This window comes from Corvus moneduloides, chromosome 1, assembly GCF_009650955.1.
Source record: "Corvus moneduloides isolate bCorMon1 chromosome 1, bCorMon1.pri, whole genome shotgun sequence".
NCBI lineage: Eukaryota > Metazoa > Chordata > Aves > Passeriformes > Corvidae > Corvus > Corvus moneduloides.
In genome coordinates this window covers 47,819,352-47,832,729 of record NC_045476.1, presented here as the reverse complement: position 1 = coordinate 47,832,729, position 13,378 = coordinate 47,819,352, and the positions used below count along the sequence as shown (strand labels likewise).

The following is a 13,378-nucleotide window of genomic DNA, read 5'->3' as shown; positions in this document are numbered from 1 at the left end:
ATTCAGGAGAAAATGACCATAAGAGAGGAATTAAAAAAATAATTAAAATTTTATAGTTACCTTTTTCTGCCTTTGTACCAGACTCCACTGAGAGAGTTAAGAAACAAGAAATTTTAAAGCTGAACGGAAAAGGAGCAAAAAGCAATAAGGAAACATAAATAACAGATCTCTGAAGTCTGGAAAGGTGTTACATGTGAAAAATGAAAGGTCTTTGATGAGATGTCAACATTAAAAGGTACTTCTGAGACCTCTGCACTCAGACATACTGCTAAAGAGGCAGCACTCCCGGCCCTGGTGGACAGGGAGCAGCTGGAATCCCTTGGCAGTGATCTCCCGGCAGAAGCCAGGGGATGCTGGTGAGAATGGGGGCTGTGCCCACTGCAGCTGCCATGGATCTGGCACTCCAACCCTCAGTGTGGACAGAAGGTTGAAGATTTTATCAGCAAACAGATGGAGTTCATGCAAGCTGAAATTTTAAACATCAGTCAGAAAATGTGGGGTGGCTTATTTATTTTTAGAAGGTTATTCTTCAAAACTTTTTTTCTGCTCCTGTGAGAGAGAGATTCCCTGACAGTGCAACATAAAGCTGGGAATAAATTTGACTTTACGCAAAAAGCGTTATCAGATGCAGAGAATAATTACACATAAAATTGCCATTGTAATTGCCACAAGTCAGCTGGGAGAGGGAGCAAACTATATTATAGACAGAAAAGCCACCTCAACTTCGCAAGACTCAAGACGATAGTATCATTTTAATTGAGACAGACGGAGGTGTTAGGCGAACACGTTAATTGCGGCAATTGAAATTCAGGGCTCAGTCTGACAAAGCTCTGAGTACGTCCACTCCCTGGAGTCAAAAGGAAGCACCTTGGAGGTTTGGGCCTTTGCCAGAACAAGAGGATTAATTTTGAGTCAACAATTCAAGTTTCCAGACTGTTCCAGACTATGCAGGAGTGGCAGCAGCAATGTGAGCTTAGTGTGAGCAATAGGATCCATGGATTGGGTTCCCAGACCCCAAGCAGAGGGAGACACAGGGTGTCTCCAGAGCCCCATAGCCTGAGTGCCACAGAGAGGCAGGAAAGCAGTCCAAAAACCTATTCCCAGGCAGTCGAACATTAAATCTGGTGCTGGTTCCTGACAGGGACATGGACATGTTCCATCTGCCCAGGAGGCAGTCAGAGCATAGTTTACATGGGACTGCCCCTACCATGCACCTTTTCTGTAATATTGTGGTCCAGTTACTCTCAGGAGCAGGATCAATACTCCCCTGCTTGAAAAAGCATAAACACATTCTTTTTCCATAGTTTTGTAGCAGTGGGCTGGATGTGGTGCGCTTCTACTCTCAAAGCTAGGGATAAATTGAATAAAAAGGAGTATAGCATCCACAGAGGTCAAATGGAAACTTCTGATAAAAGGAATATCCCTTCTCCACACAGTGCCATGATATCAAAACATAGGTTCAAGCTCAGGTACCTAAATTATTTTTTTGCCCCTGAGGGGCAGTGAAGTCTGCTGGCCTTGTGCGATCCCAGCCCACTGCTTCCCAGCTCCATGCAGGTGCAAAGAGCTCTGCAGCTCCTGGCTCCAGAGATGACAAACACTGAAGTGAAGATGGTGAAGCTTGGGAAATAGAAATGGCCTAAAATTTTGGAGGCAATTGGGGGTGGGGAGGAGAAAGAGAGAGATAGAAATTAGGCCACTACAGTCCTGTGCTTTGATGAAAACAGATCCTGAGAGAAACTGGACATTTCAGGTTTGAAACAGGTGGTGGCAGAGAATGCATCTAAGTCAATGTTTTTAAGAACTAACTCAAGGGGAAAAAAAATGTTCAGAGGATTGTTTCAAAAAAATCTCTACTTTGACCATGGTAAGGATTTGCCACCAGCTGCTTTCAGTGGCATCTGGTGCAACTTTTGACTTGAGCCTGTTGCAGACCTTGCTGGGGAGCAGGCCGAGTGTATGAGATCTCCCTTCCCATTTCAGCATCCCCCTCTGTAACTTTCCCCCCTCACCACCCCCTGCAAAACCTCTTCTTGCCCTGCAGGTTTCGCCGGCAGCACAGCAGATGCAGCCCACACAGACGATACAGCCACCGCAGCCGACTGGAGGTCGCCGGAGGAGGGTGGTGGACGAAGACCCAGATGAGAGGAGGCGGAAATTTCTGGAAAGGAACCGAGCCGCTGCCACGCGCTGCAGACAGAAGAGGAAGGTCTGGGTGATGTCACTGGAAAAGAAAGCAGAAGAGCTCACCCAGACAAACATGCAGCTTCAGGTGCGAGCCACTGTCTGCACCCCTGAAGACACAGAGGGGCTCTTTGTGCTTGACTGACGGTGCCTTTGGGGCTACCCCCGCACAGCCAGTTCCTAGTGGGAGCTCAGGCATAATCAGTCTGTTAATCAAGACGTGTGTGCTTCAATTAAAGAAATAATTACATTTTAGCAGGATAAGCCAGGAAAAAGCTGTCTTGGGATTTAGAAGCCTTCACTAGATGGAGTTGTATTTATTTTCTTTCCTTGTCACTGCTTTTTGTGGGGATTTTTTTTGAAATGCCATTAACATGACTGTAAAAAATTTCTTCAGAGCAGGGCATGTAGTTAAACCCTCATTCAAAACCAGTGAGATAGAAGCACTGTCACCGTCTATCAGTGAGGAAAATCAACTGGATAGATGAAAATACCATGAATACGGTAACAAAAGCCCTTCTTACAGTGCTGTCCTTCTTATGGTGGGCACAGTACTTCTGCTTCATGCAGAAGTGTGCCTGTGTGCTGCCAAGGGCAGAAAACCATTTGTAGCATGGCACTCCTCCAAAACATTCTCCCACAAAACCCAGAGGTGTGAGCAGCACCCAGGCACTGGCTGCAGCCGAGCTGTAGGTGACAGCAGTCCTGCCACCATACCCCTGAGCACAGCAATATGGCCTTTGACCCCACGGGTGTGCCACCTGGCCTCATGCAGAGAGTCCGAGTATTTCCCAAGTAGATTGAAACACTGCCTTAAGTATCTCTGGTGCTGGGAAGTTAGTTCATCTGTCAGTTTATGTCACCAAATCTGGAAGCCAGACTGCCTTCAGAGGTTACAAAATAATGTCACTGACAAATGTTAACATAAATCCAGCACACAAGCACCTGAATACCTTTTATTGCAGTTCTTTCAAAGTTATGGAGCAGGTTTTGTGTTCTTGAGTTTAAGCTTTGTGGAACAGCCTGGTTTAAACTTCGTTGCTAACCAAAGCCTCTCCTTCTTTTCTAGAACGAGGTTTCCATGCTGAAAAATGAGGTAGCACAGCTGAAACAGTTATTGTTAACACATAAAGACTGTCCGATAACAGCTATGCAGAAAGAATCACAAGGATATCTAAGTAAGTAGCTGGTATGTTTGCGCTGTCTCCACACTCCTCACAGGAAAGCAAACCTTCCAGTTCTTCCCTCCAGAACCCCTTCTTTGTCATATTATCACTTGAACCTGTCTTCTCAAACATCATCCGAGCCATCCAATCTCCTGCCCTTACTTATCCAGCCCCGCTCAAAACCAAAAAAGCCCCGGTTTGCATCCCACTCAGCAGAGCTAGTCTTCCCCACCCCTCCTTTCGGCAAGGAGATGCACACGGATGGACGCTCACTCCCCTGTGGAGGATCCTGCTTGAACTCACAGCTCCAAACCTGCAAGAGTCCTCCTGGGCACGGCGCTGCCAGAACCTTAAAATAACTCTCAAAAGGAAAGTTAAAAAGGAAAATATTACAGTCCCCTCCAGCGAAAATGGTACTGTGCTCTGACAGTGGCACAGACCAGGCCTGGCGCAGGTTTTCAAGGTTTGTTAACTCTTTTTTAACTCTCATCTTTCCTTTTATTTTTTCCAAAAATTCTCAGCTAACGGAGACGTTGAATCAATTCTTTCTAGTCGATGCATTTTGTGAGTGTAGTAATTTAGGGACAAATTCTCTGTTTCTCTCTAGAACAGTTTAGAAGAGCCTCAGGGCTTGCCAGATTGTGACATTGTCTTAAAATAGAGCCCATTTCTCTCCTCCGCATCACTATGCATCTGTCTCTTTAACAGTACTCAGAGAAAAAAAATACATAATTGCATTACATGCCTATCAGCTGTTGCTTGAATTAGATTTTCTGTGCTGCAGTGCACTGCACTCTAATTTTGATTCCTGCTGGAACAAATAAAGCATTTAAGCATCCCAACTGATTCTAAAGACCTTAAGATATCAGACTTTTTAGCCCAACATTGGTTTCAGTCATTAAGGTCTTGGACTTTTTTCAAGGTCTCAGCTCCTGAAATCAGGTGGATATAAGAGAAGTTGGCTTGAAAAGAATTGTGAAAACTAAAACAATCTTAAGACAGAGAGTGTTGGATAACTGTAATTATATTTTGAAATCCTGGGACTTGTGCATGCTTCAGGTCATCAGTATTTCCAAGAGTATCACCCAGCCTAGCCTTTTTACTAGGATGGAAAAATGAACGTGTGTTGTCTCTGTGCCCTCAATCCCTTCCCAGGTCCCGAGAGCAGTCCTCCTGCAAGCCCAGTCCCAGCTTGCTCCCAGCAGCAAGTCATCCAGCACAACACCATAACGACCTCCTCCTCCGTCAGCGACGTCGTGGGAAGCTCCACTCTCACCCAGCTCGCCAGCCACAGAACAGACATCAACCCCATCCTTTAAAAGTGGTTGATCAGAAACTGCTGGGGGAGTGTGGTAGTGTATCAAAGCGTCCTCTCTGCTAAGGATATTTGCAACCGTAACTCAAGCCTGGAAGATTCCTCAGTTCTTGAAAGACTCTGGCTATTCATTTTTATAGTTATTAAAATGTCTTTTATACTTAGTTACATAAAAGGGAGTTACGCAATTAATATGCTATCAGCTTGAGAAATGCTTTGGTGCTTTCTCCATTTTTTTGGTACCAGTTACTTGTTTATAAACCTAACTGTTTCTGTACATAGTCACGTTTCCTTCTCACCAATCTAGCCTGCAGCCTCAGAAATACAAAGTTGTGTTAAACTGCAGCTTGTTAGCCAATGTGAGGCATGAAAAGTATTAAACAGAGTCAAACATAGGTAACTAGGAGTAATTAGGCTATAAATATAGAGCGAGGGCATCTGCTGACAGCATAATAAAAAAGAGTTAGCGTTGTGCTATCAGCAGACTGCGTCTTGCATTCAGAGCCTCTTTCAGAGCAGTTATATAGGATGTGGCTTCAGGACAAAATCAAGCCCAAATAGCGTGCTCTTTTGTCTAGCCCTCCCCCTTCTCCTCTCTCCCCTACCCTGGCCTTTTTCTCCTACAGTTATTCTCACACCTTCCTTTTCCCTTCACTTTTCATTTCCCAGATTTTTTTTTCTTGGGTTTTTTTTTTTTCATTCCAAGGCTTTCTCACTTCCCTCTTTTTCTCAAAGAATGGTAATGAACAAGCAAAGACTTCAAGCCCACCTAAAAACTGTTGGCACGGCTGCTGCTTTCACTAGCTCTTCACCTGCAGTTGGGCTGCGCCAAGCATTTGGCTTTTAAAAAATACAAATGCTTCTGATTTAGTGTTTTTAATAAATAGGGAAAGGCGAAAACAGCACAGCCACAGGTGAAGCAGGATGGTGAGCCAGCTGTGTTGATGCTATGCAGCCCTGTAAGCTTCTGTGGTGCAGTAGAGGCATAGCAAGCAACACCTGAGAGTCACAGAAAGTTTTGCACTGCCAGTCATTAATGTAGGAAAATCCATGTAGCATATAATAATTCGGAAAAGTTCTTTTCCCTAACCTGGTTGCGTTGTTCTAGCAATGAAAGCTAACAGCCTCAGGCTTCATGGGCTATAAATGAGAAATAAATCAGTGTAATGGTTCTGACCAGTTGGAAAAATGCCATTTTTAATTCCCAGGGAAAGACCTGCTCTCTGCAGGCATTCCTTTAAACGTTCACGGACTGATCCCAAGCTGGCAGACAGCAGCGTAGCTTCACAGACTTCAATGGCACTTAACACTCGTTTACCACGGGTAAGGAATTGTTCTTTAGGATGCCAAATAATTTTTAGAAGGCATGCAGCGGCTAGAAAATGCTGCAAGAATGCCAAGTCCCACACTTGGGATAAAATACAGTCCTGCAAAGAGGGTCTGGAAAAGAGCCTTATGCCACAATTAAGGTTTTTGTTTGGACTCTGAGCCTGCCCCTTAGCACAACTGATTTGCATCCCTGAGTGGTCCCAGTGATTGATGGGAAAATCAGACAGAGATGATGCCAGTTAATTATGCTTCCTTGCTGTATATGGGGACCTGATTTTGCTCTCAAATCTGTCAGCGGCAAAACCTCCCGCTGCTCGCCCAGGGAGCAGGCTCCGAGCTGGTGAAAAACGTTCAAACATTCTGAGCTGCATCTTTAATAGCAAAATTCACATTATTCCCAGAAAATGCTCTAGCCCCGAACACACTTTGTTCTGCAGCAAAGCTCTCTTCCTCAAAGACTGTGTCTTTGGTCTTTAGAGGAGTTGTGGGTTATAAAAGGATGGGTCTTCTCCATGTAGGAGGAAGAGTGAAAAAACTGAAGAGCGAGGGGGCACTGAAAGGCGCAGGGCCTGTCTGGAAGGGAAAGCAAATTTCTGAGCATCATTCATTGCCGAATTAGTTCTTATCTCAGTGACTAACTTTTTATCAGTATTCTTTTCTCTAACAGCTTGCTTTCCATTTATGCAAATACATTCAAAAGAAGATTTTTAATGTACAGTGTAAATCTTGACTTGATTATATAGTCTAAGAACCAAAAAAAAATTACGAAAAAATACAAATGTAAAGGATTTTCTATTATATTTTAGACAAACATATACTTTTAAAGTGTTTTAAATACTGAATCTATAATTTTTTTTAATCTCCAGTTGTAATAGCTAAATGGTTTTGCTTCATCACAGCTCCCAAGGGAATTTTTTTCAAATACGCTGTCGAGAAAAATGTTCCAGCTGAGTATCCACTATGTAAAAAACCCAAATAAGCATTTCCCCTACATCTGAATTTCATAGTTCACCATCAAAAAGGAAATGCAATTGCAGGGTTAATTTTAAAAACTTTCCCTCTATATGGGTAGCACTTAAATACATTAAAAAATAAAAATCAAAGTTGTTGGTAATATTAGAATACCCAGTTGAGCTACACTGCACTAGAATTACGGTTTAGCTTCATTTTATTCAGTCTCCTCAATTAAAATATTTAGCTGTTAAAATGAAAGCCTCTACATTAAAAAGAAAAAAAAAAGGAAAAAATACAAAAACCTTGCCTAAGTTTTGTTAAATTCAGCAACTTGACAGTTTGACTGATGTGTATTATATATAGCTCAATTATTTCTTTTTTTAATGCTAACTAGGCAAGCCAACCACACATGTTGGCCTAAATGTGTAATTACAATGAAATGTCTCCTCTCTATACTATTGGCCTTTAGGTATAATCCTTGCTAGTGATGTGGAAATAAGTAAAGGATGAAAAGCTATTTGCTATTGCTTCTTGTAACTCTGTCGCAGGTTCACAGGCCAAGACAACATGCAGCATATTTATATCGGCTGTATCATCGGGAAAAGGACCAACCGTACCAGGCACCTTATATGATTCATCAGATTTGCTTCCACATTAAAATGCTCTTGTTTTCCAGGGGAGTGATCCTGCAGCCTTTCCTCAAGCTGCCGGTCCAACCGGGCACTGGAGGCTGCCTGAGCAAGGGCTACGGGAGAAGCCCCAGCCCTCTGTCTCCAGGATGTCCCTCTGCCCTGTGGTCAGTGGCAGCAGCCTCTTCCTAAGCACGTCACTCTAAATGCACTTCCCAGGCTCTTTCCATCAAGGAGGAATCCTGCTACGAGCTACTTCTGGAGACTGCTCCACTTTTCTCTTGCCCTGCCAATCCAGCCTGTTGCCAGGCTCACCAGGCTCTGTGCCCTATCCCACTGCCAGCGAAGGACAACTCAGACCAGTTCCGTCATCCAGTCTCCAGGGCGCTCGCAGGGTGGTGAGCCTTGGCCAGTGCCTTGCTCAGGAGGAGGTGTTACCGTAGGTAGCATCTCTTGTGCGTGACGTTGGAAGCAGGTTGGAAATCTCAGCCACGGACAACTGCAATACTTTGATCAGAAAGAAACGATGCTGCGATCCAGCTCCGACGCCCCCAGCCCCCCTTCCCCAAGTCAATTTATGCAAGCCATATTCATAACGCTGCCTGTGGGAGACAAGTAGTTTGTGTGCTATCATGGTGTGTTTTATAAGGACAACGACGATGATGATGATGATTTATGGAGAATTTCACGCTGTTGGGAGTTAATTCCTGCTACGAAGCTAAAAGTCTGCTGCCCATATTCTGAATAGTGGAAAGTCAATGGTTCAGTGCCTCAGTGCGTGTGGATTTAGTGTTAATGACTCAGTCCTGTTAACTAACAAGCCAGCTATAACTGTTGTTAAATGCCCAACTTTTGAGGATTCATATTTTTTTAAGCAACAATATTTAGTGTTGAAAACTAGCCTTTTAGTTTAGGCAAAATGTGCTTTTTAGCAGCTAATACCTTTTTTAAAAAAAAGCATATAGAGTGAATTTATGAAAATTCATGAGGACCAAAGCAATTTTAAAACAGGAATCTATTAATTTAGTATTCACATAGAATTTTATAAAGTATTTATTAATAAATGTTATTTTAACACATTCCATTTGAACAGTATTCTTGTACAGAATCTGTTTGGTTTTTTTTTTAAGTTACAATATTAGTTTTGCAATAAACTACTCTAGGTGTGTGTGCATCTTAATCTTTCAGGGTCTCAAGCAGAAGTCATCCATCTAAGATGGAAAAGCTTGCTGAGGTCAGTTGTACAGAAATTCCTAGAATTAAATGTTTTCCTTAAAGCAGCATCTGCTTTTTTTTCCTTCTTTTTTTTTTTTTTTTTTTTTTTTTTGTAACAATGAAACAAATTATAAACCTTCAGTTGTTTGCTATGTATTGGAAAATGTGCTTTCTTGTTTTAGAAAGCATGAGTCAACGTATAACTGGAAAGCCTGTCTTTCTTTTTTTTTTCTGCTTTTTTTTCTTTAAGGCTGATTTTATACATCACCACAGAAGATCTAACCCCATCCTCATTTCTTGTCTAATATCACATAGTGAGTTGCACTATACTGCCTTATCATTGCCTCTTCAGTCCTCTTACTAAGCAGTGTTCCTTAGATTTAGACCATTGAAGCTCCATTATACATCAGAGAAAATTACTGGAGGGGGAAGAAGAAAAAATTGATCTGTAGACATAAAACCTAAACTGTGCCTATAAAACAAAACCAGTTACAACTAATTAGTATCTTATTTCTACATTTCAATTATTTATATTCTTTTAAAATTGCACTTTAGCTCTTGCTCTCTTTCTTGCTCTCCCTTGTTGAATCATTTATAAATACTCTTGTAAAAGTTTTGCACCAGATACATTTATATGCTTTCACTGGTGGCATATCTACAACTTGTCTCTCACACCTGTCCGAGCGGAGAAGCTGAGACCAGCCAGTCTGCAGTGTGACTTAGACTTTACACCCTCTTCATGACAGCATATAAATGTTTTATTATGCAATGTGTATGATGTGAGGCGGCATCTAAGCTACATTTATAATCTCTCATCCCAAGAACCAAAGTGTCCTGTATATCGTAAGGTCAGGAGACTGGCTCTGTTGTGCATTGTGATGCACTTTGACTGTTGTCCAACTCACAGTAGCTGCAAAGCTGCAGTGATAACAGTGGCCATACTATGTATTAGAGTTCTGAATCAATAAAATATGTTGCCTTATAACTTGACTAGGGACAGCACCTTTAAAAAAAAAAAAAAGAAGAGACAAAAAACTTCTAAAGGCAAACAAAAGCAATAAAATCTCAAGCAATCTGAACACCAAAAAACAAAAAAGGTTCAATTTTTCAACATCTGGAATGATCATCTTACTGCAAAGACAAAAGAGACTGTTTACATCCATAACCCCTTTTTGTTTTTTTTTTTTCCCAGAGCTTACAGCTATCTCAGTTTTATCAGTGGCTTTACACTTAAGAGCTAAATTGCTCACCATTATTGGTTTTCCATAGCTTTCAAAACAAGTCCTAAACTGCACAAGGCCAAAAATGTCAGTGTTCACACACACTCAGAGATAAGATTGATTCTCCAAGTGGAAATCTGATCCTTTCCCAGGCTCTCCTTGGACTGGAATCAATAACTGCAACTCGTTATATTTAGATGAATGTGTAATACCTGGGATTCAGGATCTCCAGTTCTACATTTATGCAAGTTAAATGTTAGTATTGCTGTTTGACCTGGTGGAACTGTTCACAAAGCCCATGGTCAGAGCCTGCCATCTGATGCCATGAGGGTCTAAGACCCAAGTATCTTTCTTGACTAAAAATCGGTGTGACAGCCTTCTGAATGAAGACTGAAAGCTCCTTCTGGCTTTGCAGAAACTGCAGCAGTGTCCTGGAGCAAGGGAGATGGGAGGATTGATTAGGCATTTCAAGGGAAATGTCTTCCTTTCTGGAATCTAGGAAATGTCAGAGAAATATTTTCCCCACCCCACAGAGCTGAGATTGCAAGGAGTTCCCTGACAGACATCACCTTTAGCATGCTTCCACAAGACAAACTACTTTGCACGAAAGGTATATTCGCTCTTCTGAGTAAGAACAATTGCCACTGAGAGTTTTGCCAAGGACTTTATCATAGGGACCCAAGTGTTTCCCAGCCCATGGCCGTGAGCTCTGTATCCCTCTCTCTGTAGCAGCTCTCTTCAAACACTGGGTAGCACTCATCAGTGAACATTGCTTCTTTGGACTATTGCCATTCTCCTGGTTTTAAGGAACTTTTAGCACTGCTTGGAGTAAGCCTAAACTATCGAAGTTTATATATAAATATATATATATATATATTATATTAAAAAAAGGTGCTGTCACAGTAAGTTTTGGGCTTGAGGTTGTTTGTATTGTATGCAAAGGTTTTGTGTTTGTATGTCTGTTTGTTTTATTATGTAAAGCAACCACCTTCCTTACTGGAGGGAGATACTTTTTTTTTGGTACATAAATGTAAATACTTGCTGCAGCATTTAATATGTTTAATTTTATGTTAAGCTTTTTGTTGCATTGTGAACCCATTATTGTTACAAATGGACAATGAGTTCATTGAGACTGTTCAACTAGGTCAGATTTTTACATCTCTTTCTAGCTAGAAGAGAAAGGAATTTTGTGCATTTGTACAAATGTTAATAATATCACTGCAATTCCAATATAATAAAGCACTCAAATACAAATAAATCCAGTAGTTTGTCTGTACCTATACTCCAGATATTTTACCATACAGATAACTCCTGCAGTTAAACCAAGCTACTCTTCACTGATTTCTGTTATGACCTACGACCCCTCATCTCCCTCCAAACTGGAGGAGGAGCACGGTGCAGGGTATGCTCCTGCCTGGTGGCAGGAGCAAGGCATTGTGCAGACCTTACGGCTCACCATTGTCCTCCGGCAGCTGAGGTGACTTGGTAAGAACAAGTTCTCTGAACTTCTTCCAAGCACGGAGGCTGCAAAGCCTCAAACAAAAAGACTTACGTGGTGGAGCCTGACATGAGGCCTCCACATAAGGATGAGACAAGCTGTTACTTTACTTTTCCTTGCAGCTGGAGTGTGCTTGTATCAAAATACACTCCATGCTTGTTATCCCGCCAAGCTCTCCTCTTGCCAAAAGCTGCCTGGAAATGGATTTCCTGCTGGGCTAATTAGCTGTAATTGTGATGCCCCTGCTATCTTGCCAACCTCATTTCTCACTATAAATTGGTCCAATACAGACCTTGGCACAATAATGCGTAAACTGTAATCTAAAGTTAGTTGGGATGAACCCATCTCTCCAGTGGGAATTGGATTAGCTGTAGATTAATGCAACTTGATGTCTTGCTGGCAGTCCCGGAGCGAGGGCCTGACCCAAGTGGTGCAGCCTCAGTGACAAGGACCAGCCTGCCTGCAAGCGCTCCGTGTCAGTGTCACGCTGCAGGATATCGGCCCCATGCAGTGTGACTCTGCTGCTCCCTTGGGGGCCCTGGCACAGGCACAGCTTCTGCTGCTCTCCCCCCTGGTTTTTAAAAGGCTAAATCTGGACAAGAGCATTTGCCCTCCTAAAATGGGTAGGAAAAAGGCAGAGCCATGCCCCTGTTCCCATTTACCCCTTGTAAAAGCTGGAAGATGGGGCAGTGGATGCACATGGCTCCCTCTTTAAGGGGGTACAGCAGACGTTTTCCCCAAATATCAAGGCGTGGTATTAGCTGGATCCTTTTCTGAGGTCATATACTCCTGCACTGCCTTCAAAGCAGGGATGTCATACCACTGCTTAACATGTATTTATACAGCAGGGCTCTTGCTCTGGGGCCAAATACTGAGACAGTATCATCATATCTGTAAAAATAGGTGCCTCTCATGAAGATATATCACAGGATAACTTTATTGTCCACACAGTTATATTTACACCTGACAGTATGAGCTAAGCAAGATGTATTCAGGCAGAGGTAACACTGCCCTTTACAGCTGATTCATGGTTTCCCAAACCTGATCGTAGTATTTGTTCCTCTTCCAAGCAGCCCACTGATACTATTGCTCTCTCTGGGCTGCTCTGGACATCATAACAAAGTTATTATTAGCAAGAAAATGAATCAGTGTGAGCACACACTCTTTTCCTTTTCCTTTGCAGGGATGCAGCCAGAACTAGACTAAGCTGAGGACACTCTGCATCAGCAAAAAGGTTGCCCCACCTTATACTAGTCAGCAGTGGTACAGAGAGACTCCTTCCCTCTGCAACACCAGCCTCTTGTGCTTTGCTGGACCCACTTTGCTCCTCAATGTGTCCCAGCTTTTTCCTGAACGCAGGCTGCAGCCTCAGCTACTTGCTGTAAGGGCACTCAAAACTAAAGGCAATGTAGCACAGCGTTCAAGTAGGGATGATAAGCAAGCACAGAGGACACCTTGGGTACCCAAGGGCACTGGCAAAAATCAGGCAGCATAACAGAGCAACACCAGCAATTTGGAGAAAGCGAACACCTCCCTAAAAAAGGTGTGTGGAGCTAAGGGAGGGTAGTGAACCCCCATGAGCTCAGATGTAAACAGACACAAGAGCTAAGACATTGGAATTGAACTAGTGCTAGAGAAACCCTTCAGCAGGAGGATAGAAAACCAGGCAAACATGAGTGTTTTTTTGCTAGTTTTGAGGTGATTTTTAAAAACTACTGGGATAGAGGGAAAACTGGACTTGCAAGGATGCAAAACTCTTCACTCTCACACTATCACTATCTCAGCATAAAAGAGACAGAGCATGTCTGACCTCCTCTTGGGGAATCACCCCACATGCAGCCTTTGGGGACAGGCTCAGAAATGATGTG

General features: G+C 42.7%; 1 protein-coding gene across 7 annotated transcripts in view; it reads left to right on the top strand.

Annotated features, from left to right (window-relative positions):
* The window catches only part of CREB5 (cAMP responsive element binding protein 5), a 258,063-nt gene extending 246,793 nt beyond the window's left edge, over positions 1-11,270 (top strand). For 6 of the 7 annotated variants that reach the window (XM_032109033.1, XM_032108995.1, XM_032109006.1 and 3 more), the window contains 3 exons: positions 2,045-2,272; positions 3,254-3,362; positions 4,506-11,270. In XM_032109033.1, coding sequence (XP_031964924.1) covers positions 2,045-2,272; positions 3,254-3,362; positions 4,506-4,669 — 501 coding nt within the window. In that variant the 3' untranslated portion in view covers positions 4,670-11,270. Of the gene's footprint in view, positions 1-2,044; positions 2,273-3,253; positions 3,814-4,505 lie in introns of all 7 variants that reach the window. The other variant, XR_004240139.1, reaches the window with a different exon arrangement.
* The last annotated feature ends 2,108 nt before the right edge of the window (positions 11,271-13,378 follow it).